Source organism: Arvicola amphibius, chromosome 7 (genome assembly GCF_903992535.2).
Source record: "Arvicola amphibius chromosome 7, mArvAmp1.2, whole genome shotgun sequence".
NCBI classification, from domain to species: domain Eukaryota; kingdom Metazoa; phylum Chordata; class Mammalia; order Rodentia; family Cricetidae; genus Arvicola; species Arvicola amphibius.
The window spans coordinates 14,323,335-14,349,502 of NC_052053.1; the positions used below are offsets into that span (position 1 = coordinate 14,323,335).

General features: G+C 44.5%; 1 protein-coding gene across 1 annotated transcript in view; it reads right to left on the reverse strand.

Moving 5' to 3' along the window:
* The window catches only part of Myo3b (myosin IIIB), a 293,201-nt gene that overhangs the window by 194,329 nt on the left and 72,704 nt on the right, over window positions 1-26,168 (reverse strand). Inside the window, exon 7 of the mRNA XM_038338032.1 lies at window positions 11,205-11,270. Coding sequence (XP_038193960.1) covers window positions 11,205-11,270 — 66 coding nt within the window. The remainder of the gene's footprint in view (window positions 1-11,204; window positions 11,271-26,168) is intronic.

Genomic DNA, 26,168 nt, shown 5'->3' on the forward strand with positions numbered 1-26,168 from the left:
TTCTATATAACTCTGGCTATCCTGAACTCACTCTGTAGGCCAGACTAGCCTTGAACTCACAGAGATCTTCCTGCTTCTGCCTCCCAAGTGCTGCGATTAGAGGCATGGATCACCAATGCCCAGCACAATAAATTTCTTTAGATTGGTGTTGAGCTATGCCATTCTCAAGTAATGGCAAAAATTTAGAACTTAGAATTCTGGCAGAAGCATCACTGTGCATCCTGCTCAATAAAAGCAACTGCATAGACCAGTGTTCCTCTACATTTTCTTTCTATTTCTAACCACAAGTTTAATACAGGGTTGTGATTCCATAGCCAACAACAGAGGCAACACATACACTTAGCATTTCAGCCTAAGCTTGTCCCTATACACAGCCAAACCTTAGGAGGTCTTAAATCATTAGGGAGAACGTCTTAAAGTCATTTCTACAGGCTACTTTAGATTCATCTTGTGCACTTGTTATACATACAGGGCAAAGTCAGAATTTTATATTTATGCTTATTCTTCATTTAGCTTGCAAAACTCTCCTACAGGTGACTATTAAAACCAAAAACAGCAGCAAGTCACGGGCATAGTATCATTCCAGGCCTTCACCGATTCACTTCTGCGTGTAAAATGTCAGCAGTGAGTTATTCAGATGCTGGACACAGACCACCCCTCAGCCATGATGGGCATCACCCTCACCCGCTGTTCCATTACAATGGTGCCATCCTTCCTGATTTGGATCAATGTCCCCAGCTCCTCCAACCCCATGCCGTAAGCCTCTTTTATCGCCTCTCAGGAAGGAGATTTTCCAGCAGAGAGGTTTTATTTTGCTGTTTGGTTGGTTGGTTTTTGTTTTGCTGTTGTGTGAGAGAAAACTGTCTTCAGGAAGTTTGCCTTAAAACCCCTTCACTTAGCATCCTTGTGAGAGAATAGCTCCACACTAGACAATCCGAGCTGGGCAAGAGGTAATGATACGGTTCAGTTGTCAAGGATACGTATCAGCTTGTACGTGATGGAGAGAGCAAAAGAAGAAACCAGCTGACATCCATCTAGCGCCTCCACGTATGTACAGCATGAACATGTGCATAGGCACACAGAGCATACTTTTTAAAAAGGTTTATGTTAGACACATATACACATTCTGGTATCTGAATACCCAGGAAAGATATTGGAACACCACAGAGACCTGGGTTTGAATCCCATCTCTGTTCAGATTCAGCTGCGAGGCAAAAGCCCATCACTCACTTAGCTGCCAAGAAGCTCAGCTTCCCCTGTGAGTAGTCACCCGCTTGTTTAGTAGCAGCTAGGATACAGTGAAATCAGACAGACAAAGTGTATCCACCTTGCCAGACGCATAGCTCACACATAGCAGTTATCGCTAAATGACAGTGGCCCATGCCTGCATCGCTAGGGACCATAGTGATTTATGAGATCTTTCTCAACACAGCTTGATGGTGATCTCTTGGTCAGTACTGGGCACAAGGTGATGCCAGCTTGCCGTATCTCCCTAAGATAATATGCTCCTCTTATAAAGGTTTTTATGACCAAAACATCTTAATGCCCAGTCCTCTACTAGGGTCCACAAATCATTATTAACAGTTATAGAAATTCTCCCACTTTAACTATTGCGCAGTGTGTTTGTGACAGGTTTTTAACATAAGCCTTAATAATGGATACACATTTAAATTAAAAAAAAAAAAAAAGAAAATAGAGAGGAGGGAAGAGAAGAAATAAGGACAGGAGGGGATGGGCGACCTGCTATGGCGATGTGCCATTTACTCCTTGTGGCAGGTGGGTGAGCATTGCTGTCCTTGTTTGGAATATCAAATCACTTGCAGTTCTCTAACTATGTAGTCATGGGGTGTATTAATTGCCTGGGGCTGCTATAAGAAGTCTTACAAACTGGGTGACTTCAACAGCAGACATTTACTGTCTCATGGACCTCTATGCTAGTTGCTGATCGCCCCTTAGTGTGAGACAGCCTGAGTCCAGGCTGTGGAGGTTTCAGAAACCTATGCCAAACCCAGAGTCTCTCTCTTTTCTTGCTGCCTACAGATCTGATGTGGAAGTCTCCACTTCTCCAGCACCATGTCTGCCTGTATGCCACTAGGCTCCCCTCCATGACAATAGTGGACTAAATCTCTGAAACTGTAAGCCAGCCCCAACTAAATACTCGCTTTTAGAAGAGTTGCTGTAGTCTTGGTGTCTCTTCACAGCAATAGAACGCTGAAGAAGGATTGGAGAGATGACTCAGAGGTTCAGAGCACTGACTGCTCTTCCAGAGGTCCTGAGTTCAATTCCCAGCAACCACATGGTGGCTCACAACCATCCGTAATGAGATCTTGTGCCCTCTTCTGGTATGCATGCATACATACAGGCAGAATACTGTGTATATGATAAATAAATAAATCTTTTAAAAAAGAATACTGACCAAGACATGAATTCTGTTACTCTAGAGTGCCCTGACCAATACACCACCTAAACCTCTCTATGTTATAAAGACGCCTTTTACAATGGGTTAGGACCCACCCTGTCTCTGCATGCCTTCATCTTAGCTAATTTCATCTGCCAAGGCCTGTTTCCATCTGAGATAAGAAGGGTTAAACTGTGTGGATTTTGAGAGACACCATTCAAGCCACAGCCTAAGAGGCGAAAGCCAGTATTGGGAGCACTGTTCGTGCCTGGTGATTTAAGCGTCCATACTTTCTTAAAGGCAGAATTTCTATTACTTCATTATAATATCTATTTTTTAAAAGATTTGTATATATATTTATTTCATATATATAGCATTCCTTCCATGTATGCTTGCACGCTAGAAGAGGGCACCAGATCTCATTATAGATGGCTGTGAGCTACCATGTGGTTGCTGGGAGTTGAACTCAGGACCTCTGGAAGAGCAGTAAGTGCTCTTAACCACTGAGCCATAATATCTATTTTTAAATAAGACTATTTTTTTTTTTTTTTGGTTTTTCGAGACAGGGTTTCTCTGTGGCTTTGGAGCCTGTCCTGGAACTAGCTCTTGTAGACCAGGCTGGTCTCGAACTCACAGAGATCTGCCTGCCTCTGCCTCCCGAGTGCTGGGATTAAAGGCGTGCGCCACCACCGCCCGGCAATAAGACTATTTTTGAATTCAATAAATACCCTTTCAGTCCAAAATCAAATCGTGCTGGTCATAATGGCATACCTCTGTAATCCTAGAATTTAGGGGACTGGGGCAGGAGGAACTTGATTTCTGGACAACCCGTGTTATATATAACAAGACCTTGTCTTAATAGCAGTAATAACAAGAATTCCAACTATGATTCTTCCTACTCATTAACCCAGTATGGCAGTTAAGTATCATGCATTTGATAATCTTAGGAAATTCTGAATTAAAATACCAAGAATGCAATATAATACACATAACATAGAATGGAAGGCGTGGCAGCTAGTTGTATTTAATGCTACGATTGTAAATTATAAATCCACAAAAACCACATACACACAGCCCTTTCTTCCAGCCAAAGGACTTTGTCTGTTATTTTTTAACCCTATCTAAAAGTCACCAGCAAGCTGGAAAAATGTAGACTTGATCACATGGGCCTACGCTTCCTTTTCTAATGCAGGGGAAAGGAGGCAGCTGTGGGCTATGTGGTCACAGGAGAATGTCACAGCTCTCCGGGGGGAAAAAGCCCAGGAGGGACATTCACACCACAGGGCTACTCCACTATCCCTACCAGTGGCCCATTACTTTCCATCTCTTCCAGAAGCCTGGGTAGGATTAGGACAACCTCTCCTCAACCCCAGACCCTCTTCTGTTAGGACACTGCCTGGTGGATCCCACCCAATCGCCTTCCAAACTCTTAGCAGCTGCTGGTAAGAATCCTGAGCCCTGGGTCTGGAGAGATGGCTCAGAGGTTAAGAGCACTGGCTGTTCTTCCAGAGGTCCTGAGTTCAATTCTGTACTGAGATCTGGCGCCCTCCTCTGTCATACATGGGGGCAGAATGTTGTATACATCATCATCATCATCATCATAATAATAATAATAATAATAATCCTGAGCCCTAACACTTGTTGGTTGTTGTCTGGCACTCTGGAATCGCGCACCTCCCTATCCAGTGGCTCAGCAGGAATGGCCTCTTTGTGAGCTCTTCTCTTTATTCAGGGACAGTGGTCATGATCTGGACCCATTGCTGACCCACCCAGTGACCATTCCTTATCTTCCTTTGCAATAAGATACGGTCACGTGATACAGTCACAGCAATAATGATGTGAAACTTCCAGGAAGTTACAATACCCATCACATCATCTAAATTAGATACTTCTTCAAAGTATAAGCTTGAAACCCATAACTTTATTCTTCTCACAGAGGAGGGAAAAATTCCAACTTTTCAAAATCTGGAAAGAGTCAAGTTTCACATAAAAGTCTACGGATCAATACCTGTGAAGAGGGCAAAGGAGAGTTTATTAGGTTTTAATTTAGAGTATTCCAACCTTTTCCATGAGTTTTTTACTAATCCACTAATTCCCTGTAGCTCAAGAGATGCTAATTAATTCAAGAAGCCACAATTGCTAATCATTGGCTAAATAAATCCAAAATGGAGAGTGTGCCACTGGAGATACTGCTGCTCATTTTAATTAAAATTACCAACGTGTGAAGAGATGTAAATAAAGGTTGCAGTGGGCTCACTCGGCTCCTGGAGGAGTTAACCATTTGTACGGTTCCTGGGGTTCTACCAGGATGTAAAAACCTGAGAATTCTGTGGACCATAATAAGTCACTAGCTAGCTGAGGCTATATATTATTGTGCATAGTTTGTTGATGTTATAAAGCCAGGTGGAATCAAGCGGTTTGAAATACAGAGTGGAGAAATGCCCCAGTATTTGGTGTCTGGCTGGCAGGGCACAGACATGGTGCTCAGTCAAGGAGAGAGACAGTCTTGCTTGCTAGCCATTGACTGGGGACTAGAAACACTCCCCCGGACAGGAAGTGTTTAGAAGCTGAAGAGGACCCTTCTGAGTTTCCCAATTTAAAAACTCTCAAATAGGCGCCCTGTACTACACCTGGAAAGAGGAAGTCTGTAAGGCGAGGTTAAGGAGACGCTGTGGTCAGATAGACCTTGCTGAGTCTCCCAGCCAATAGGTCGACCCCCCCCCCCCCACACACACATACACACTTTGCTCAGCTGTACTTTTACAGTCTTCATAAAACCAAGAAACACCCAGGTTCCCTGGGCTTTAGATCTTCATTTCTGAAAGTCACCTGACCTTAACATTAAAGACAATTGTCAGGAGAGTGTTGGCTTGCATCTTGGAGCGAGTGAGGAAGGGACAATACTTTCAATACTTTTCTTCCCTACGCTGCCAGAGCAGCCGCTCCGAAAGAGCAGTTTACGGGTGTGTTGGGGGGGGGGCGGTAATCACATAGCATCATCACTGGACCGAGCAGCCAGGATGCTCTTGGTGGATTTGCTGTCCCGAAACTAACTCCTAACAAAAGCCTCGCAAGTTTGAGAGACAAAATGAAAGAGTGTGGCTCGCAAAGACCTTTCGGCTACTTAGTCCAAAGGCCTTAAATTAGGTTGAACTTAAATGGGAAGGAGGATCCCTGGGGACCAAGGTGAAGTTAGCAAATGAAAATTATTGTTATCTTATCAAAAGGCTATTTCTGCAGGGAGCCTCTTAACCCGGTAGAAGTCTGGCAGGGACTTGAACCAGATAAACTTGTTATGCAAATAGTTTTAGCCATGAGGGGGCTGGGGGGAGACAGCCACATATTATAGCGGTGACAAAAAAAAAAAAAAAAAAAGAGTCAGGCAGGGTCCTTCCATATGCGGCGCAGAATTTATGTGCGCACCATGTTTAATTTATCTTAACTAAGCTGACAAATGTGTAACTAACTCATATGAATGAGTCAATTATCACTAACAACCAAGGTCCAGAACCAACCAGGGTGATGGGGGCTTCCTTTTTTCTCTTTTTAACTCCATGACAGGTTTGCTAATAGGATTTTAGGCTTTTAGGTCCTTAAAAAATTTTTTTTTTCTTTTTCCTCTCTGCTGTCTCCAAAGAAGGAGGCTGGAAACAAACCTGAAAGACACTAACCCGTATCTCAGCATTTCTGTCCCGTCTGCCAGATCCTGTGGCAATCAGTGGTGTGTCACCCAGTACCAAAGACGCTCGTGGTTTACATATAAAGTGTGTCCCACAGTTTCCTGTGTTCTGAATGCTTTGTCTGCAGCCGATGGCATTTTGTGGGAAGTTGTGGAGCCTTTTGATGGTGGGGCCTGGCCGAAGGAACTGGACGTGGGTGTGTGGACCTCAGGGGCTTTAGTCAGTTCCGCCTGGGCTGAACATTCCTGTTTCTTGTGTTCAGAAACTGCTGCAAGCCCCCACCACATGGAGCCCTCTGCCTGGCATTTGCTCCATGACGGACTAGACACCCTAGATACCCTCCTCCCCCCCCAACCATGAGCCCAACTCTTCCTCCTTTAAGTTGCTTCTAGCAGGTATTTTATTGTTTGGCTGGAACCTCCAACTCACTCCTGCTTGGTCCAGAAAGCCCCATTCCTCCCCCCTCTCTCTCTCCAAACCCCACCTTCTCAGATAATCTCCAACAAAGAAAAGGCACACAAAAGCCCAGTTCTGCTTTCTTAGCAGCTGTAGTAGCTCCTCTCCTGAGGTGGCCAGTAGTCCAAGATCCCACCTAAAGTGGTCAGCTTTTCGCCATACTTGGTCACAAACCCAGCTTGTGGCAGGCACACCATCACTCCTCACCTATAGGCCATACAAGCTCCCTGCTTTAGTTCAGGTGTGTGACTTCTCTGTCCCAGCTCTGGGACTGGAAGACTCACCCAGGAGTAGCTCAATATACCTGTTCTTTTGCTTTTTAAATTTGGCTTGATCTGGTTTACTGAGTCGATGGAGAAACCCATCATAGAGATACAGAAAACCTATTATTTATTACAGCAATGAGAAAAGTAACTAATATATTAAGATCCTCAATACCTCTGACCTTTGGTTCAGAGGTCACATGGCAATAGGGAATCAATAGGTGTTAAAGCTGTAGCTCATCAGCTAAGAGCACTGGCTGCTCTTCCATAAATCCTGAGTTCAATTCCGAGGACCTGTATGGTGGCTCACAACTGTCTGTAGTTCTGTGGAATCAGATACCCTCTTCTGATATGAAGATAAATATCCATATACATAAAATACACAATAAACAAATCTCTAAGAGAAAGAGAGAGAGAGAGAGAGAGAGAGAGAGAGAGAGAGAGAGAGAGAGAGAGAGAGAGAAGTTAAGTCAGGCAGTGGTGGTGCATGCCCTTAATCCCAGCACTCAGGAGGCAGAGGCAGACAGATCTGAGTTCAAAACTAGCCTAGTCTCCACAGAGTGAGGTCCAGGACAGGCAAGGCTACACAAAGAAACCTTATCTCAGAAAACAACAGCAACAACAACACAAAACAACAAAAGGTATTTCTAGTCAGGATAAAAATGCACACAGCTCTTGCAGATGACCAGAGTTTAGCTACCAGCACCCACACCTGGAGCTCACAACTCCCTGTTGCTCACAACTCCCTGTTGCTCCAGCTCCAGAGGATCTGATGCCCCCTTCTGGCCTCCAATGGCACCTGCACTCATGTGCACAAAGTGTACACACATAATAAAAACCACAACATTTTTAAAGAAGATATTTCTTGCTTCTTTTTAGAGAAAATTTAGGCAGTTTACTTTCATAGAATATACCCTGTGGCTTGTTCTATAAAGGGGAATGAATCTATTTTCCGAATGATTCTGCTTTAAAACGATTTCACTACAACTCTCAGATTGTGTCTTTCCCAACTAGTATCTCCAAAGATGAAACCCTTTTATGGTTGGAAGGTGTTAATTCCCCACTCATTTTTCTCAGTATGAGACATTAAGTATAAAAGCAAACCAAAGCTCTCTAAATAGATATTTCAGATGCAAAGTTTGTCATTGTTTACAGTTAACTGCAGATTTGAATAAGTCTAATGAGATCACATTTGGTCGTAGTATATTTGGGAGCTGAGTAATGGCAGGCTAGAGCAGTCATTCTCATTTAGAAAATCGAAGGGTGGAACTACGGACGTAGCACAGTCGGAAGAGTACTTGCCTAGCGTATCCTGTACTTATATAAACCAGGCATGGTAGTCAATGCCAGTAACCCCAGCACTCAGTAAGTAGAGGCAGAAGGATCATAAATTCAAGGCCAACACTAGATATCCGTCAAGTCTGAGGGCAGCCTGAGATAGGTGAAATCCTGGCGGGAGGGGGGCAGGATTGGATATAGCAGACAGGTTTCTAGCTGTTATTTCCGGTGCTAAGCAATATAGGGGAGAAGGGGTTTATTTTTGTTATGATTTCAGCCACAAGAAGGCTGACACTTCCGGGTTCTAGGCCATGCATGTGCAGACAAGCCCTCAGGCAGAAGGGCCTAAGGGTCCTGGGATGTTAAAGGGCCCCTCGTGACCCACATGCGGTTGCATCATCCACATGACTCAGCTAAGCCCTTGTGCACATGCGTGAGCCCTCCCATCATTTGCATATGACGTAGTCATGTCAACCCCCTGTGTTGCTAGGCAGTTTTTAAAAGCTGGTCGTGCCAGAGCTCGCTCTCTCTCTCTCTCTCTCTCTCTCTCTCTCTCTCTCTCTCTCTCTCTCTCTCTCTCTCTCTCTCTCTCTCTCTCTCTCTCTCTCTCTCTCTCCTCTCTCTCCTCCACACTGACTTCCCCAGGCCTTTACACACACCCTCTAATAAACTCCTAAATGGGTTTGTTGTGTGTTCCGTGTTTCCTTCTCTCTCGTGCCAGGTAATTTCAATTTTAGCTAACAGTTCCTGAGATTGTCCACCATTGTGGGAAATTCAGGGCAGCAGGAGCTTGAATCAGGTCATCACGTCCTATCTACAACCCAGAGCAGAGAGAAAAATGGATACATGCACACTCGCTTGCTTGCTTATTTGTGCTTGCTTTGATTTCTCCACTCTAATACTCCGGACAACATGTATTCTCATGTATTCTCAAAGACATTGCTTTCTGTGTTTGCCCCTCTATCCCCTTGCCCCGCTCCTCTGCCTTTCCAGTGTTCCAGAGCTTTCAAGGTTCAAAGTAACTTGGGATGAGTACTTCTGGAAATACCAAAGTTGGAAAACATAATCAGATTGGAATTGCCATCCCATAGAATTTGTCAAGAGGAAACATAAAGACTAAGGAGATATTCTATAGCGAGGCTGACCCTAAAAGTTTTTATTTGCCATGAGATGTCTACCTTGTCCTTAAATCCACAGAAGCAGCACTGTGTTCATTTAGGAATACTACCATACTCTTGAGAAAAACACACTTAAGCAGAACTTGTGAGTCCAATCACATCTTTGCAGCACGGTGGAATGGGAAGGTGTATCTGTGAATACCTAATGGAGTTTTCTAGGCCAACTTCAGAGAAGGTGGATCAAGGTTATCTGTGCAGCAATGGAGTGAAAGGGAAATTCTTTGGATCCAGAGAGATTTTTCTCTGTATGTGTGGTGCTCCAAAATGTGGTCGCAAGCCACTAGAGTGTCTTTGGCTCTTCAATTCCCTCCACCATCTCCTGTGGTTACCAGCTTTCAGGAAGTGGTCCTTTCTCACCTCCCACCTAGCAAGTGTTGGTAGCCAGTCACTCTGACTTGAGGCCGGCCCCATACATTCTGTAGTTAGGGCAAAAATGATGAAGCTGGGCTGAGGAGCAAGGGTATGCCCTCCAGCCCTGGCCCTGTACCTCACCCTCCAACACTACCTCTCTGAGTTTTCCCTTGGCCCTAAATCTCTCAGTCACCTTCCAACAACATATCTCTTGGTAGTGTTCTCTGAGTCCTCCCCACCCCCGTTCTTCTGCTAAGAGGGATATGGCGCAGGTCCAGGAGGGATTAGATGAACAAACAATTTTCAGGACCCCCAAGCTCTGTTGCATTTGAAATGGAAATGAAACACAAACTCAAGTTTTCATACAAACTCCCTTGGGGTCAAACATGTTTAGCTTTCTAAATCTGATCAAATTTTAGACAGCTACGCTGGCTCGTTCACTGCACATTATGTAACAAGGCAGAATGATCTGGGATAGGGCACTCCCACCAAACAGGAGTATATCTGCACTGAAACACATGAATATTCACACTAAGAAAGACGGTGACTATAAACAGTCCCTCATCAGTTCAGGGCACCTGCTGCCCCCAGGTCAGGTCATGTAAGGTTACGGTTTGCTGCTGGATGGCTCAACTACAGAATAGCTTCTATTCTCAGGGCTCTTTGGATTCAGGGATTGTGGGTGAAGACTGTAAATCTAGACAAATATTAAGGAGGATGATCCTGTCTGGTTTGTTACCATGACCCTTTGTGGAAGATAAGATTGCACATAGGCATAAATGAGGAAAAAATGTGTCTTCTTCCCCTATTTATCAGCACCGTTGGCCATTTACTTTCTCCTGCCATAGTCTCTGAAGCTCTCTCTTGTTTGGAATCCCAGGTGTTGAGGCATCTCTTCCCAGATCTAGCCCCTGCTAGTGGCTTCTAATGATGGGTTCTCACTCAATTACTACTGAGCCTTTACTTCATCTTTGGGAAGATGAACATCTTCCATGCACTTGGTACCAGTGTGGTCCTCTTCCAGGCCCAGGTCCCAAACTCATGATCTCGGCACTGAGTTAGTCTTTGGTCTCTCTGTGTTCTATTGTCTTAGTCTCAGGAAGTCCTGCCTGGGGGCATACTTCCCATCAGGGGCCTCACACTGTTCTACACGGTTTTCCTCAAGCTCTCCAGACCTTCTGTATTGACTAGGATACCTCATCTTGATGCCTTAGGCCAAACATCCTGCTTTGCTCCCCATCGTCTTGGAAACTGAAAGCTGAGTCCTGGGTTGAAAATCCCAGAACAAAGCCCAGTGACCCATCCACCAAAGCTGTAAAGATCTGTGTCTCTCCACTCCCAGAGTAGCCACCAGTTCCAGGTGTGCATCTTCTACAGAATAGGTTTGCAGATACAGGTGATCATCAGGACTGACGACAGTTGAATCAGCGGGAATTCCTTACTCTTCAGATTCTGTGGGAACTCCTTAAGTTATTTACTAGGGCCACCCTGGGCCAGAACATGCCCAGCTAGGACCGAGCACATTCCTCAGCTAGGTTTCCCGGGAATCGTGGGTCAAGACCTTGCTGCGCAGGCAGCTCCCAGAGGAGGAACTACTCACTGTGAAATGAAGTGGTTAAAGGCCTCACACCATTCTTCTGGGTGCAGCAAAGTGGGGGGAGGATTTCTGAAAAACAAAAGCAATGCTTTCCATTAGAATAAGCTGAGATTCGGTAAAGGGCAAGATATCAGTTGGGATTTGTTGATGCCCTTCTAAGCAGCTGGGTGGGGGGAGGGGTAGAGAAACCGGCTCTGCTCCTTCCCAGGTAGGAATCATTCACTTATGGAAACTCAAAGCTCCTCCTCCTGTGGTCACTCATTTTCCCAGATTGAAGGGGACTTTCTCCTGACCTCAGCACTAGTGAGAGGCACAAAGAGCAGGGGCATTCTTCAAGAACAGACAGACGCTCTAATAAGCAGCCAGACAAACACACAAACCATTGTATCTGAGAGCAAAGGATTATGGGTGCTGTAAGAAAGCTATAAGCATAATGCTAGGGGGGCCATAGAGAAATAGACTTTTAATTATGCAGGGTTTTCAGATCATTATGGTGCCATTTGAATTAATTATATGATGCCTCTAAAGCAGACTCATGATTGTATCCATCACATTTTAACTGTTTCCTATGTGCCAACCTCTGCAATAAGCAGAGGAGAAACCGAAAGCCTCAGAACGGTGCTCCAGCTTCTAAGAGGCTCCCAGAGGGAGGCAGACATATCCCATGCCTGATCACAGGCGATCCATGAAAACAGAGCCCAACAGGAAAGTTCTTAGGTGAGCAGCTCACTAGACCACCCCCTGGTGAGAAAGCAGTAAAGGAGACTTGAATTTATCTAAAAGCTCCTCAAAGAGATTCATCTATAAAACAGAAATGGGGCTGCGGGGCTGGCTCAGTGGGCAAGGATGCTTGCTATGCAAGCAAGAGGACCTGCATTGAAATCCCTTGCACACAGAGAAAGGAGGCATGGCTATGCATGCCTGTAGCCCCAGCATTGGAAGGGAGGGGGTGGAGCCAGGCACATCCTGGAAGCTCACTGAGCAGTCAGCCTAGCTCAAACAGTGACCTCAGGTTCTATGAAAGACCTTGTCTCAGAAAACAACGTGCAAAGCAATAGAACAAAGCATCAGACATGGTTCTTCTTTCTTTGATGTCTACATGAGTATGCCTTGGACACACAGCCACGTGCACATGCACGTGAACACACACACGCAGACCAGAAGTGAGCTGGCCTTACTCCTTGCCGTTAGTGGAAATGGGGGCTGGTGGGCAAATCGAGTTCAGTAAACCAAAGAACATTTCCACACACCCTCGTCATGACTGTACATTTTAAGCCCACTGTATCTAATCTCCGTTTCTGCTTGAGTACTAACCACTTCCTAAAGCGGACGGGTGCTCAGCTTCAAGGGACAGAGAAATGGAAAGTAGTAAGAACAGCTAGAGATTTTTTAAAAAATGTTTCAGATAACGTGATTGCAATACATCTCTTCATATCGATTTTCCTCCCATTTTACAGTCTTTATTATGACATCATTACCATAACAAAGACTGCGGCTTCCTGGGCATCTTGGTACTGGGTGCAACTGCATGACTGAATTCTGACCAGTGATATATGAGTCAAATTGGTCTATGGTGTTTCCAAAAAGAAGAGACATGTTACCCTTCGTCTTCCCCCTTGTGCATCCTATGTGCTGAGACCTGCTGGTGTATGAGTACGGGTGGTTAGCATGCCATGCAGAACAACCAGCTCTCCTTTGGATAAAATTTATAGGCACTTCAAAGTAATGTAAGAAGAAGATCAATCTGAAGGAAAACGACAGTCTGGAATTTGCCTGCCTCCGTGCCTAGAGGTTTGACCCTAAAACTGAACTCCTAAAAAGAAAGAGCCATGGCCACAGACACCACTAAAGCACAGGAGGTTGACCTCTGACCTCTCGCTGCACGCTCACATATGTATTCCTGCACACACACACAGAGACGCCTTCACACACATAAACACATGCGCGTGAAACAGGAGGTAGAGAGGGTGTGAAAGAAACACAGCTCATTCCTGCGGCCTTTGTAGGTGGATTGGGTGGGCTGTGAAATCAGGAAAGCAGGCAGCCCCTGTAAGGTGGGGCTAAACCCAAGGCCAAGCCCAATTCAGGAAAGAAGAGGGCCCTTCAGTTCTAGATGCGTGGAACTGGATTATGCCTGTAACCTGAGCGAGTGAGAAAACAAATTCTCTTCCAAGCCTTAGGAAAGAATGCAGCCCTGCTGAATGCTTGGTCTTAGCCCCGTGGCGTCACATCAGATTTCCAGGCTGCAGAACTGTGAGATAATAAATTCGCATTGTTTTAAGCCACGAAGTTCAGGGTAATTTGCTGAGACAATAAAGAGACCTAATACATCAATCAAGCACCGTGTCCTCTCTATTCGACTTCTGAATCCCTCCTTCACATTCCAAAGCGGCCATTCATCATCTCGCCCCATAGTTCCCCAGACACCTCTGTGTTTTTCTCCTTCCCTCCATTTTGTTCCCTGCAGTCCAACGGTATCCAGTGGCTGAAATTTTCTCATAACAAACACATCTGACCTTGTGTCCCTGCTCAAATTTCTTTGCAGACCCTCACTGCCAAGTCTCAACTCCTTTACATAATATCTAGGTTATCTTTCCTATCTACCCAGTCCCATGCCAAACCATATCTTCCTCTCAGAACCTGTACCTCCCAACAGGTTCCCTCCTTTACCTCCTCAGGACCGTTGCACACGGTGAACTTCCCCAATTTGCCCACCTGGTGAGCTCTTGTACATTCTCCGTGCCTATCTATCGTGCTTAAACAACAACATTCTACTGTAGGTGGAAGCCGCTTGTTCATCCTGGCCGCCCAGAACCAAAATAACCACACAGAAACTGTATTCATTAAATCACTGCTGGGCCCACTTAGCTCTAGCTTCTTATTGGCTAACTCTTACATCAATTTAATCCATTTCTCTTAATCTGTGTATCGCTACGTGGCTGTGGTTTACCGGGTAAAGTTCCCAGCATCTATGGCTTCTTTCTAACTCCGCCCTTCTTTCTCCTAGCATACAGCTTAGCTTTCCCTGCCTAGCTCTGTTCTTCCCTGCCATAGGTTCAAAGCAGTTCTTTATTCAGTGACCAATAAAAGCAACACCAAGACAGAAGGCCCTCCCTTACCATTCTACAGGTTTTTTTTCTTTTTTTTCTTTTTTTGGTTTTTCGAGACAGGGTTTCTCTGCAGCTTTTTTTAGAGCCTGTCCTGGAACTAGCTCTTGTAGACCAGGCTGGCCTCGAACTCACAGAGATCCGCCTGCCTCTGCCTCCTGAGTGCTGGGATTAAAGGCGTGCGCCACCACCGCCCGGCGCTACAGTTTTTTTTAAACCCTAATTTATTCGTGTTTGTTTATGGGTGCTTTGCCTGCCTGTATGTCTGTGCATCGCATGTGTGCTGGTGCCTCAGAGACTAGAAGAGGGAATCAGATCCCTCAGGACTAGAGCTACAGCCATTTGTGAAGCAGAGTGTAGGTGCTGGGAATTGGGCCCAGGTCCTCTAGAAGAGCAGACCACTGAGCCGTCTCTTCCTACCCCTTAGTCTATAAATTGTTGATGAATAAGTGACTACATGAATAAATACATATACGTTGTAAGTAAGAAATAGTTTGGGGAATAAATACGCCTTGGCCCCTAAAGTGGTACAATATGTAAAAAAAAAAAAAAGCCTGGAATAGCCCTCTTGGATGAAAGTAGATTCCAGGTAAATTTTTCGCAGTAAGCAGGGTGAAATTGAGTGAAAGAATGAGGATGAATTGAACTTGACAATGCTTTCCTCAGTCTCCGCTTTTGAAGCCCACAGATCCCCACATACTTGAATACACTGGTTACTTGTCTGGTTGCTTCAACAAAGTACCCGACAAACGCAGCTTAAGGAGATAAGGGTTTATTGAGGCCCACAGTTTGAGGGACAGTTCATTGTGTTGGCAGGAGTGAGAAGCAGCTAGCCTCATTGTGTCCCCAGTCAGGAAGCAGAAACTTAGGGTTCTGGTGCTCTGCTTGCTTCCTCCTTTCTATTCAAGACGCGGGCCAAGGGAATGACGCCACCCACATTTGATGGTGGTGGTGGTGGTGGTGGTGGTGGTGGTGGTGGTGGTGGCAGTGGTAGGATGGCAGGATGGGGTGTGTCTTCAAGATAATTTCTCAAAGACATGCCTTGAGTCCACGGTGACTTTACACCCAGTCAATTGACAATCAGTATATACTCTCACAGTATTCAACAATTGTAAACAAACAATGACTTAAGCCCCATTATAGACACAGTGACATCAGCACACTGGATAGCTTCCTGTGTGGCCCTGGAGACAGAAGATGAAGATCAATAGGCGTCATACTGAATTCTCGGTCTCCAAGGCTCCAGCTGAACGCCTCACTTTGCAGGTCACCTTACCAGTCCCCAAATCCTACAAAATTAGAAATGAGGAAAACGCAGCTCCCAGAAACATGTCAGAAGGGGTGGTGGTGCATTTCCATAATTCTAGAACTTAGGATGTGGAGTTTGAGACCAGCCTTGTCTACGCAGTGAGACCCTGCCTCTTTACTTCCGTGCCTCGCTTTTTAATTGGGCTGTTATTTATTGAAAATTATTTATACATTGTACTTTGATCATGTCTTTTCTGCCTAATTCCTCCTAGGTCTCTCTTTCCTACTCAAAAAAAACCTACAAAAAATATTTTTCTCCCTCAAAAATATCCAGAAAAAGTAGAAGGATTGGGTTTTATGACATTTCTTTCTTCAGCATCTACATACTCCACTGTTTTCTATTCATGGATAGTCTATGACTTTGGGAGCTGAATTAGGTGAACATGTATGCAAAAAAAAAATGCCAGAAATCAATTAGCGGGCAACCCTCATGAAAGAAACAAAATGAAGTTATCAAACACAGGGAACACATTCAGTGAGGGTGTGAAGAGAGGTCTCTCTTCACAGCCAGGTTCATTAAGCTGGGTCTCCTGGGGGCTGTGAATTTTGAGGCAGGTCCTGAGCAGAGGGTCCATACAAGGAGGATGCTAGGGAAGGAACGTGGACAAGGGGAAGAAGATAAAAAATGAAGTATGGTCCCTAGCTGTAGTAAACATCAGTTAAATACTTCAGGGTGTGTTCAGAGGGATTCTTCTTATTTACTCATAAAAGCAATAAAAAACAAGACATTTGAGTGCAATCAAACTGTTGGGAGAGTCTTAACTACAGCCATGGAGCTGCCGTTCTGATTGCAATTAGTAGATCCTATTAATGGAGTTAAATAGTTAGGCATGTGTCTGTATCTGGCCCCTCAGTATCACACTCCGATCCTAGTCAGAGTGGCTTATTGCCCTAAATCACATCTTATACACTAAATCCTAATTGTTTCAAAAATAAATGTTTACATTTATTTGTATTACATGATTCCATTTCACTATATAAAGAATAATCCCCCAATACAGGAATAATAGAATGGGAAACAAGATTCCCCCATTCCAATGTCTAACCCAGTCTCCTGGCTAGAGCAGTACTCTGCATGTTCCTCGTTCAGACATTTTATATGCATTTATTGCACTTGTTCTTAATATAGATGTGCTTATTTTTGTGCTGTAAGCATGTAAATTCAATATATGCTTATGATACATTAATTTTCATATTTGTAGTTTTGGGCAATAGAAATTGCTACCCGTAAATGTCCTGTCTCTTATGTTTTTCCATCCTGGAATACAAATTGAAAATCATCTCATGTCAACACCATACCTAAATAACGCTCTACCATGTGGGCATATCATTGATGCATTTAGCCATCAATGTATGCATAGATTGTTTCTATGTTTCTAGCTATAAGAGAGACAGTTTTGGCGGAATGCTAGCTTAAGATATGTTACATTCATTTATGCCATGAAATTATTGGTTTAAAGATGAAAAGATGTGCTGCATTCTTCTGTCTTGCATTTGTTTAGCTCTGTGAAGCTGTGTTACTTTGCCTGCCTAAAACACCTGACTGGTCTAATAAAGAGCTGAACAGCCAGGAGTTAGGCAGGAGAGAGGGATAGGAAGAGCTGCCTGGTAGAGAGAGTAAATAGGAGGAGAAATCAGGCTCAAAGCAGGAAGAATAAGGAGCGAGAAAAGGAGAAGAGGATGCCAGGGGCTAGCCACCAAGCCACACAACCAGCCACAGAGTAAGAAGGAAAGAAAGCTCTAGAGTAGAGAAAGGTCAAAGCCCAGAGGCAAAAGGTAGATGGGATAATTTAAGTCAAGAAAAGCGGGCTAGAAACAAGCCAAGCTAAGGCTGGGCGTTTATAAGTAATAATAAGTTTCTGGGTGGCAGGCCCCTAAAGAACAAAGAGTAAAACCAAACAAACAAACAAACAAACGAACAACAAAAGTCAGACAGTTGAAGTAGCTTACAATGCTCCATGTTGCCTGTGATCTCTAACTTTTAAATGCTTCTTTGGGGCTGGCAAGATGGCCTAGCGGGTAAAGATGCTTGCTGTGTAAGCCTGATGACCTAAGTTTGATCCTTAGAACCCACGTAAAGGTAAGAGGAAGAGAACCAACTTCATAAAGCTGTCCTCTGATCTTCACATATGAGCTGTGGCGCACACACACGTGCACACACACATACACACACACACACACTATTTTTAAAATAAAGTTTCTTTGGTGGCAAACAGTCCTCAGTGGGAAACACTTCCATCCTACGAAGAAGCTTAAACACTAAGAGAGCTGGCATTGGCTGCCTGGTCTCCTGGAGAGGACTCGGTGAGCAGAGGAACCACGGACCTCTGGAATAGCTGGGAATGGCAACCTCCAGTCGCTCAAAACCACCAGCGTCAGGGTTTGAACCCTACTACTGGGCTCTTGCCGCTTGCAAGAGCCCGCCCGCCATTCTCCACACACCAACACACATGGCACAGGCTAAGGTCTATTCAGAACCTACATGTGTTGTAATCATGCCAAAGGAGAATAAGTTCCAATTAAAAAAAAAAAAAAAAAAAACAGTTGAAGACATTTCTTTAAAATCAAGACTAGATGGTACGAAACCGCGATCTCACCATAAACTACACCCTCATCAAGAGTGAATGATTGTTCCTGGAAAAGATGCCTGGGGCTACACACTGCGAGGAAAAGCAAGGGAGGAAGACTTTTGCAAGGATTCTAGGTGGGAAGGCATTCGGAAGGAAGCAGAGACAAATGGCACCAGAGCCGTGTCACCTGCAGTCCACCACTGCCTAAGGAAGTGCAAGTTCTAAGGTTGACAGCTATGACAGTTTCGCCCACGATAACCGTTGGAACTGAGAAAGACAAAGCAGAGAAAAACAAGAGCACGCGTTTAAGTTTCAAGCTTGTTTGTTCTTTTACTTTTCTCTCTTTTGCCAGGGAGAAGATGGGAGTTGACACCAGGTCTTGCTATGTTGCTTGTGCCGGCCTGGAACTCACAGTCGATCTTCTAAGTGCTGGGACTTCGGGCATGGGCCTCTGTGCTGCTCTGAGTCTAATCGTTATTACCTCCACAGGTTCTCATGTAGCCCAGGCTGGTTGAGTTCCTGTGTAACCAAGGATGACCTTGGGCTTTTGGTCTTACTGCCTCCACCTTCTGAAAGCTGGGATTGAGACTGGAGTGAGCGAGCCGTCACACCCGGTGTCTAGTTTTAATAATATATGTCACCCTGTTCCTTAAGCAATGCCATCTGCAACACTAGGCTATAACTATTAAAATGTAAAGCTACTCCATCAATGTTCATGGTTCACAATGAATCCTTCACTTACAGCCAGGAAGTGACACAGACTTCCCTTCCTCTAGCTTTGAGCTCTGCGCGAGTCAGCTTCCAGCCATCTCAACATCTCAAGCGGCCAATATTACCCCCGGTCTATGCTGGAGAGTGAGGGTGAGGGGCAAGGATGTGGGGTGAGAGGGTCCGTCGAACTTCAGTAATCCTTGACCACTACCCCAACATTTCAACTCCCAAAAGCCACAAGTGACATTTCTCATTCTCTGGAAAACACATGAGCCTCATTGCTCATTCTCTCCACCACCTCTGTCCTCTGTTTACACAACAACAAGAGTACAGGACAGAGACACAGCGCGGCCATGCATGCACTATGCAAGCCAAGTTGAGGTAAAAGGTAATGCTGTGTCCATAGGACAGAGGGACAGGTTGATGTGTGGCTTGCTGTCTGAACCAATGTGGTCATTTGCTGGCATCTGTTCCTTAATTTCCTCCTTCAACAAGAACTCAGCAACACCATCATATCCAACTGTTACCGTCCAGTGTGACGGAGAACTAGACCTTGCCCCAGGGCTGGCTAATGACCTTTCTCCTACACAGTCCTCACACAGACTGAGAAACAAAAGCCTGCTCTTTTCTACACATGGTTTTTGTTTAATTTAATTATTAAAATTAAGGGTGTCTGTGTTTGTGTGTGTGTGTTTATGTGTATGTATGGTTGTGTTTGTTTATGTGTTTGTGTGTCTTTATGTGTTTATATGCATGTGTGTGTGAGATGTGTGTTTGTGTGTGTTGATTTGTGTGATGTGTGTTGATATGTTGTATGTGTATGTGTGCGATGTGTGTGTTTATGTGTGTGATATGTGTGTGATGTATGTGCTGATGTGTGTGTGATGTGTGCTTGTGTATGTATTGATTTGTGTGATGTGTGTTGATATGTTGTGTGTGTGTGTGTGTGTGTGTGTTTGCAAGAGCATGTGCCATGACACTTGTGTGGAGCTCCGAAGGTGGCCTGCAGAACTCAGTGTTTCTCTACCACCACGTAGCTTCCAGGGATCCAACTCGGTCATGAGGCTTGGCAACAAGGCAAGAGTACCACTGAGCTGTCATGCCAGCCCTCTGCACACAACTTAAGAATCCGTAATTCTTTAAGAATTTATCCCTTTAATCCCAGCACTCGGGAGGCAGAGGCAGGTGGATCTCTGTGAGTTCGAGGCCAGCCTGGTCTACAAGAGCTGGTTCCAGGACAGGCTCCAAAGCTACAAAGAAACCCTGTCTCAAAAAAACAAAAATAAAAAAAAGAATTTATCACTTTGGAGCTGAGAAGATGGCTTAGTCTCAACAAAGTGCTTGCCACTCAAGCATGTGACCTGAATTCAGTTTTCAGTTTCCCATTCCTATGTGAGAGGCAGGAACAGTAGCATGCTTATACACTCAGTGCTCCAGGGGTCGGAGACCAGCAGATCCCTAGAACTCACTGACCAGTCAGTCAGTTAACTGGTGAGCTGCAGTTAAACTGCCTCAAAAAGATAAAGTGGAAGTAATTGAGGAATACCCTGAACATTGCCAACCTGTGACCATGCACATGATCACATATATGCACACACCCACATGGACATGTTCACACACACACACACACACACACACACACACACACGTTCATGACTTTAAAGAAGTATGGTTCAAACCATGTCCTCTACGCATTTCCTCATGGTGAAATTCTTAACTGTTTATGTGGGCTCCTCGTGGTCATGCACTGTGCCGGCGAATGGTTCTGTCATAGCGTGTTGGAGATAAGCATCACTCCCTGGTTAGGTAGCGTCTTATGAAAAATTAACTTCACATGCAGTAAGATGAAAGCCCAGTGATACAGGAGAGGATGAAGGCAGGCAAAGCCAGGGCTCAACATGCTGTGATTTCATGGGGTATTGGTGGCTTTCTCTGGCGGGAAGGCATTTAAGTTGGGAAAATCACTAAGGCAAGGACAACCCTTGCCTGGCCTGAGAATCAGCTGTGGAACCAAATGAAGCGGGCGGCCAGCAGTCTCTCACTCCCCGCTGTTGCCGCTGATGGAACTGATCTTGGAGGAGGCAGCTTAGCTTAGAGGGGCTTTCTCAGATTGCAAGGCAAAGTTGGACAGCCATGGAGCTAGCTGGACCACTACGGGCAGCCGTTGGTGGAATCAGATTGAATGCACAAGAATAACAAGACCTCTGAAAAATACAAAATGAATAGATGCCGGTAGTAGCTGCTGCCCCTAGCAGTAGTTCAGAGCACCCATCCACACCCCAGCTGAGATTCAGACCCCATGGGGAAGGAGGTGACAGTGGCCCTTGGTAATAGACCCCTCTCTTTAGAGCACACAAGGCTGGCAAGCTGACCAGACTGCCTGCCTGACAGAGTATCTTGAGACTCCCCAGGCAGCGGAATTATTGGAAGTGAGTGCCCCAGGGTGTTTAAATGTCACAGGAATCCTAAGGAAACAGCATCAAGGGAAAAATGAGACCAGTGGCCTTTTCTCTTGCAGTGGCCTTCCAATGCCCTCTACTGACAGAACTTTGCATCTGCCCCATAGCCGTGAAATGCTTAGTCTGTAGACTGTGGGGAGCCCTGAGCTGAAGGGCAGGAACAACTTGATTCCTGCTTGGGGAATGTGTGGAGAAGAGATCAGACAGAGGCAGGAGTTGCTGTGTTGCCGGCATCGGATTTAAGAAATTTCAACTTCTGTATCACAACAGGCAGCTTCAAGCTGCAGAGTGAATCAGCCCCCTCTAAGTCCTGACATTTCATGTTTAAGATATAATGAAGAGATCATGGAGATCCCTCTTCTCTTAGGTAAAAAGCCTTAAAAACCTGTCTTGTCGTGGGACATACAATGTCCTCAGTAAGGCTCTTTCTATCCTGGAAACCTCTTATATCAGAACAGGGTCATTCTGGAAGGTGTCCTATCAGAAACCTTCAATGGCCAAGCTATCCTAGAGGCAGTGAGGAATAAAAAAGTAAAAGTTCGGGGACCAGCAGAGAGAACCACAGATATTATCTCTCTTTCTCAGTCTCTGTTTCTCTCTGAGTCTTTGTATGTGTGTGTGTTTCTGTGTCTTTCTGTATCTCTTTCTTTCTCTGCCTTTCTCTGTCTCCCTCTCTCTTTTAGTCTATCTCTTTATATCTCTATATCTATCTATCTATCTATCTATCTATCTATCTATCTATCTATCTATCTATCTATCCATCTATCTATCTCTCCTTCCATTGGCCTTTAAGATTTCTTCCACCACAAGAAGGAAAAGGAGCCAATGAAAATTAATTAAAAGTTAAAGTGCTTCAAATCTCTAGTGCCAGGATCCTTGCCACAGAAGGGGGCATCCTTTCCTCCTGGGGCCCCATTGCCTGTCACTGTCATTGTGAATGTTGTCAGTTGCTTGGGGAGACTGATAAGGACAGACAGTGGCTCCAGGTCCTTTTAGCCAAACCCAAGGTTTCTCTGTAATCTGCTATTTTTATCCTTGCAGTTTTGGTGTGGGAGGTCCTTCTATTTATGTGTTTCTTTCATTGGCTAATGAATAAAGAAATGGCCTTGGCCTTTTGATAGGGCAGAACTTAGGTAGTCAGGGAAAACGGAACTGAATGCTGGGAGGAAGAAAGCAGAGTGAGAGAGAGCTGCCAGAGTCAGACATGCTAAATCTTTTCCAGTAAGCCACTGCCACGTGGCAATATACAGATTAATAGAAATGGGTTAAATCAAGATGTGAGAGTTAGCCAATAAGAGGCTAGAGATAATGGACCAAGCAGTGTTTAAATTAATACAATTCCTGTGTGGTTATTTCGGGTGTAAGCTAGCCAGGCGGCCAGGACAAACAAGCAGGCCCTCACCTTGCAACACAGTTTTAATGCTATTTCTGGACAATGATAATATTCACTAACATTCCTTGAGAGCTTCCTATGTGTCAGCATTGTGGTGAGAGTCTAGTCTTCACACAAACCCCACAGGACAAATAAACAGGTCCCCAGTTTTCTGGGTTTTGTTTGTTTGTTTGTCCAAGACAGCGTTTCTCTGTAGCTTTGGGGCCTGTCCTGGAACTAGCTCTTGTAGACCAGCCTGGCCTCGAATTCACAGAGGTCTGCCAGCCTCTGCCTCCTGTGTGCTGGGATTAAAGGCGTGCACTATCACCGCCTGGCAGGTACCCAGTTTTACAGATAAAGAAATAGAGGCTTTAAAAAGACCAAAAGCTGGTGACCGTGTGACCAGCTTCAAACACAGGCAACTCACCTGAACCACACATTTACAGCCTCAGCACCAAACTGAGAGGACCCCTCTCTGCTAAAGAGACAGCACGAGCAGTTCATGTCACATTGATGGGTAACATGGATAGGAACACAGGAAGCCAGGTGACCTTTCATCCCAGTTACTTAAGCTCCGGAGTGTTCAGATCACCAAGATGTCAGCCTGTAAATTCAAAGACACTTTGGGGTGCAGGATGACAAGAAATGGGAAGTCTGTTGAGCTGTGTATTTTTTTTTTTCTGTCATTCTGCTCCCTTCAAAGTCACAGCTGGTGAAACCAAATAGGTCATTTTTACCACAATCAGACTGACGCCAGGGGTCACCAAGCACCATTTGTTCTCTAAGGCAAAGCCACGCATCTAATTACAACTCACCATTAATAAGTTAAACAAAAAAATAAATAAATAAAAGACACTGACTGCTATCGATGTTCCTCCCCAGCAAAGTCAAACCATTCAAATGGCAGACTGCATGTCTATTATTTCTTTCTTGTTTCCAGAAATTTAGCAATACATTGTAGACACGGAAAACCAGGGCAAACCTCAGACTAACAGATTGGCCCATCAGATCCGGCCACATTGTCTGTAATGGGGAAAATTAGCAGCTGAATGCTAACACCTGTCACTAGGAGCCGACCCTGGCTTACACGCCAGGTAGGAAGGCTGTGCAGTTCCTTGGAGCAATCTGAGCCCAGGTCACCAGAGACGACACACGTGCCAAAGCCCAACGAAGTGCAGGCAGGTTCCGTTTGAAATCAGCGGGCTGTAGCAAATGCCGGGGGAGATGAAACAGCATTCTTTAGGAAGAGCAGGCATTAACAGTGGGCTCTGAAAAAGGCTTCCTAGGGACCGTGGATCTCTAGCACTATGCAGACTCAGAGAGAGATGTGGCTCTAGCAGAACGCACTTCTCCCCTTCCAGAGGCAAAAAGACTCCAGGGCCATACCCTTCTGGTACCCAGTGGCTTGTGTTGTAACCTTTCTGGGCCAGATTATGGCCTATTGTTCTCACGGGCCTCAAGGTCAATTGCAATCATTCCAGCTAAATAGATTACGCCACAAATCCTGGCACTTTGTTAGGGAGGCCCAAGTGAGGAAAGCCACATTTATTTTTTTCTGACATTATATGTCTTCCCTTTACAAGGGCTTCAGCCATTTTCTACCTGGTTGCCTAGCAACCCCTTCACAGGACAGACATATTGGAAAGGGATGCTGGAGACATACAGATGAGTCTGTATTACTTCACAGATTCCTTTTTTTAAAAAAATCAATCTGTTGGGTTCTCCTGTGGCAGGAGTAAGGTGGAGTGGAGGATCCAAGCTAAACCAGCATGGTGAGGTTGTAGGAACCCAGGAAGCCAGTGAGCATATTTCACAAGTGTGTTCAGCAAACAGAGAAGAATATCCTGCTTATTAAAAGTGATGCCTTGGCTCATCAGGAAGACACTGAGTACACAGAGTGTCCACTTGGAGTCCTCTGCTGACAAAGGTCTCAGGCAGCCCCGAGGGTAGCCTGTCCTTTCCCTGCATCCTAGCTGAGGGACAAGTAGACTATGCTTCATTCTTGTCCAACCAGTAGCCTTTCTTTTGCTAAATTATATTGCCCTGCAGAAGGCACTCAGTTCATTCTGGTGTTCACGTTCATTTGTGCTGTCTTGAGCTATATAGCTCTACACCGTTCTTTAAACTTTCCCCACATTTGTGGCTTATCCTGTTTTTTCCCTTGTAAATCTAAACTTACTTTTTTTTCTTAATGTGATTAGTAATTCATCTATTTTTAATTTTTATCTATAAAAGCTCATGATCTGTACCTTGGTTCCTCTGTCTTTATAATATTCTGCTTCATTAATTTCCATTCCTGTCTTAAGTCTTCCCTTTTAAAAATTCTAATTGCTCAGGTTAATTAAACATCTTTCTTCAACATTAACACAGGTTACGGTTTTGAGGTTATGAATTTGCCTCTGATCTCTATTTTAGCTATTTCCTGTTATGAAGCATTTTAATAATTACTTTTTCATATTTATTCAGCTTAAGCTGTTAGAGACAGTTCTAATATTTTGTACCCAAGCAGTGAGACCTTGTTTTTGTTTCTAGTTTTATTGCATTGTAGCCTATATTGCATTGTATGTCTATATTAGCAATATGTTTGGAATATTTTTTAAATATTTATTTATTTATGTATTATGTATACAATATTCTGTCTGTGTGTATGCCTGCAGGCCAGAAGAGGGCACCAGACCCCATTACAGATGGTGGTGAGCCACCATGTGGTTGCTGGGAATTGAACTCAGGACCTTTGGAAGAGCAGGCAATGCTCTTAACCTCTGAGCCATCTCTCCAGCCCTATGTTTGGAATTTGAATATAGTTTTACAGCTTCTGTAGTTTTATAGCAAGTGTGTGTTTGTGTGTGGTACATGTGGTGTGTATCTGTGTGTGCGTTTGTGTGTGTGGCGTGTGCATATGTGTGTATATACCCTACATAATTTTGCTTTATAAAGTACAGTATTTAAAAAAATTAATAGAAAAAAATGAGAAGAAAATATTTAAGGAAATTTTTATTCTAGCCCACATGTCTTCCATTTTCTGTGCCCTTCGCTCTCACTGTGGCTTTCTGTTACCAATTGCCATCATTTCCCTTTGACCTGAAAGACAATCTTCAACATTTCTTCCAAGGCAGGTCAAGCAACAAAATTTTTCAGTCCTTGCTTATTTGAGACTGAAATTATCTTTCTCTCACTCGATGGATAAATGATAGTTTTGCTAGGTATAAAATTCTTGGTGATCAAATGATAGTTTTGCTAGGTATAAAATTCTTGGTGATCAAATATTTTCAACACTTTGAGCGTATATCATCACACTGCCTTCTGACTTTGATTTTTCATATGAAAACAAACCCGTTAATTATATTGGTGTTCTTCCGTATGTGACCAGGCGTTTTCCCTTGCCAGTGTCAAGATATCACATAATTTGTATTAGTGTGGTTTGAATAATACCCCCCAAT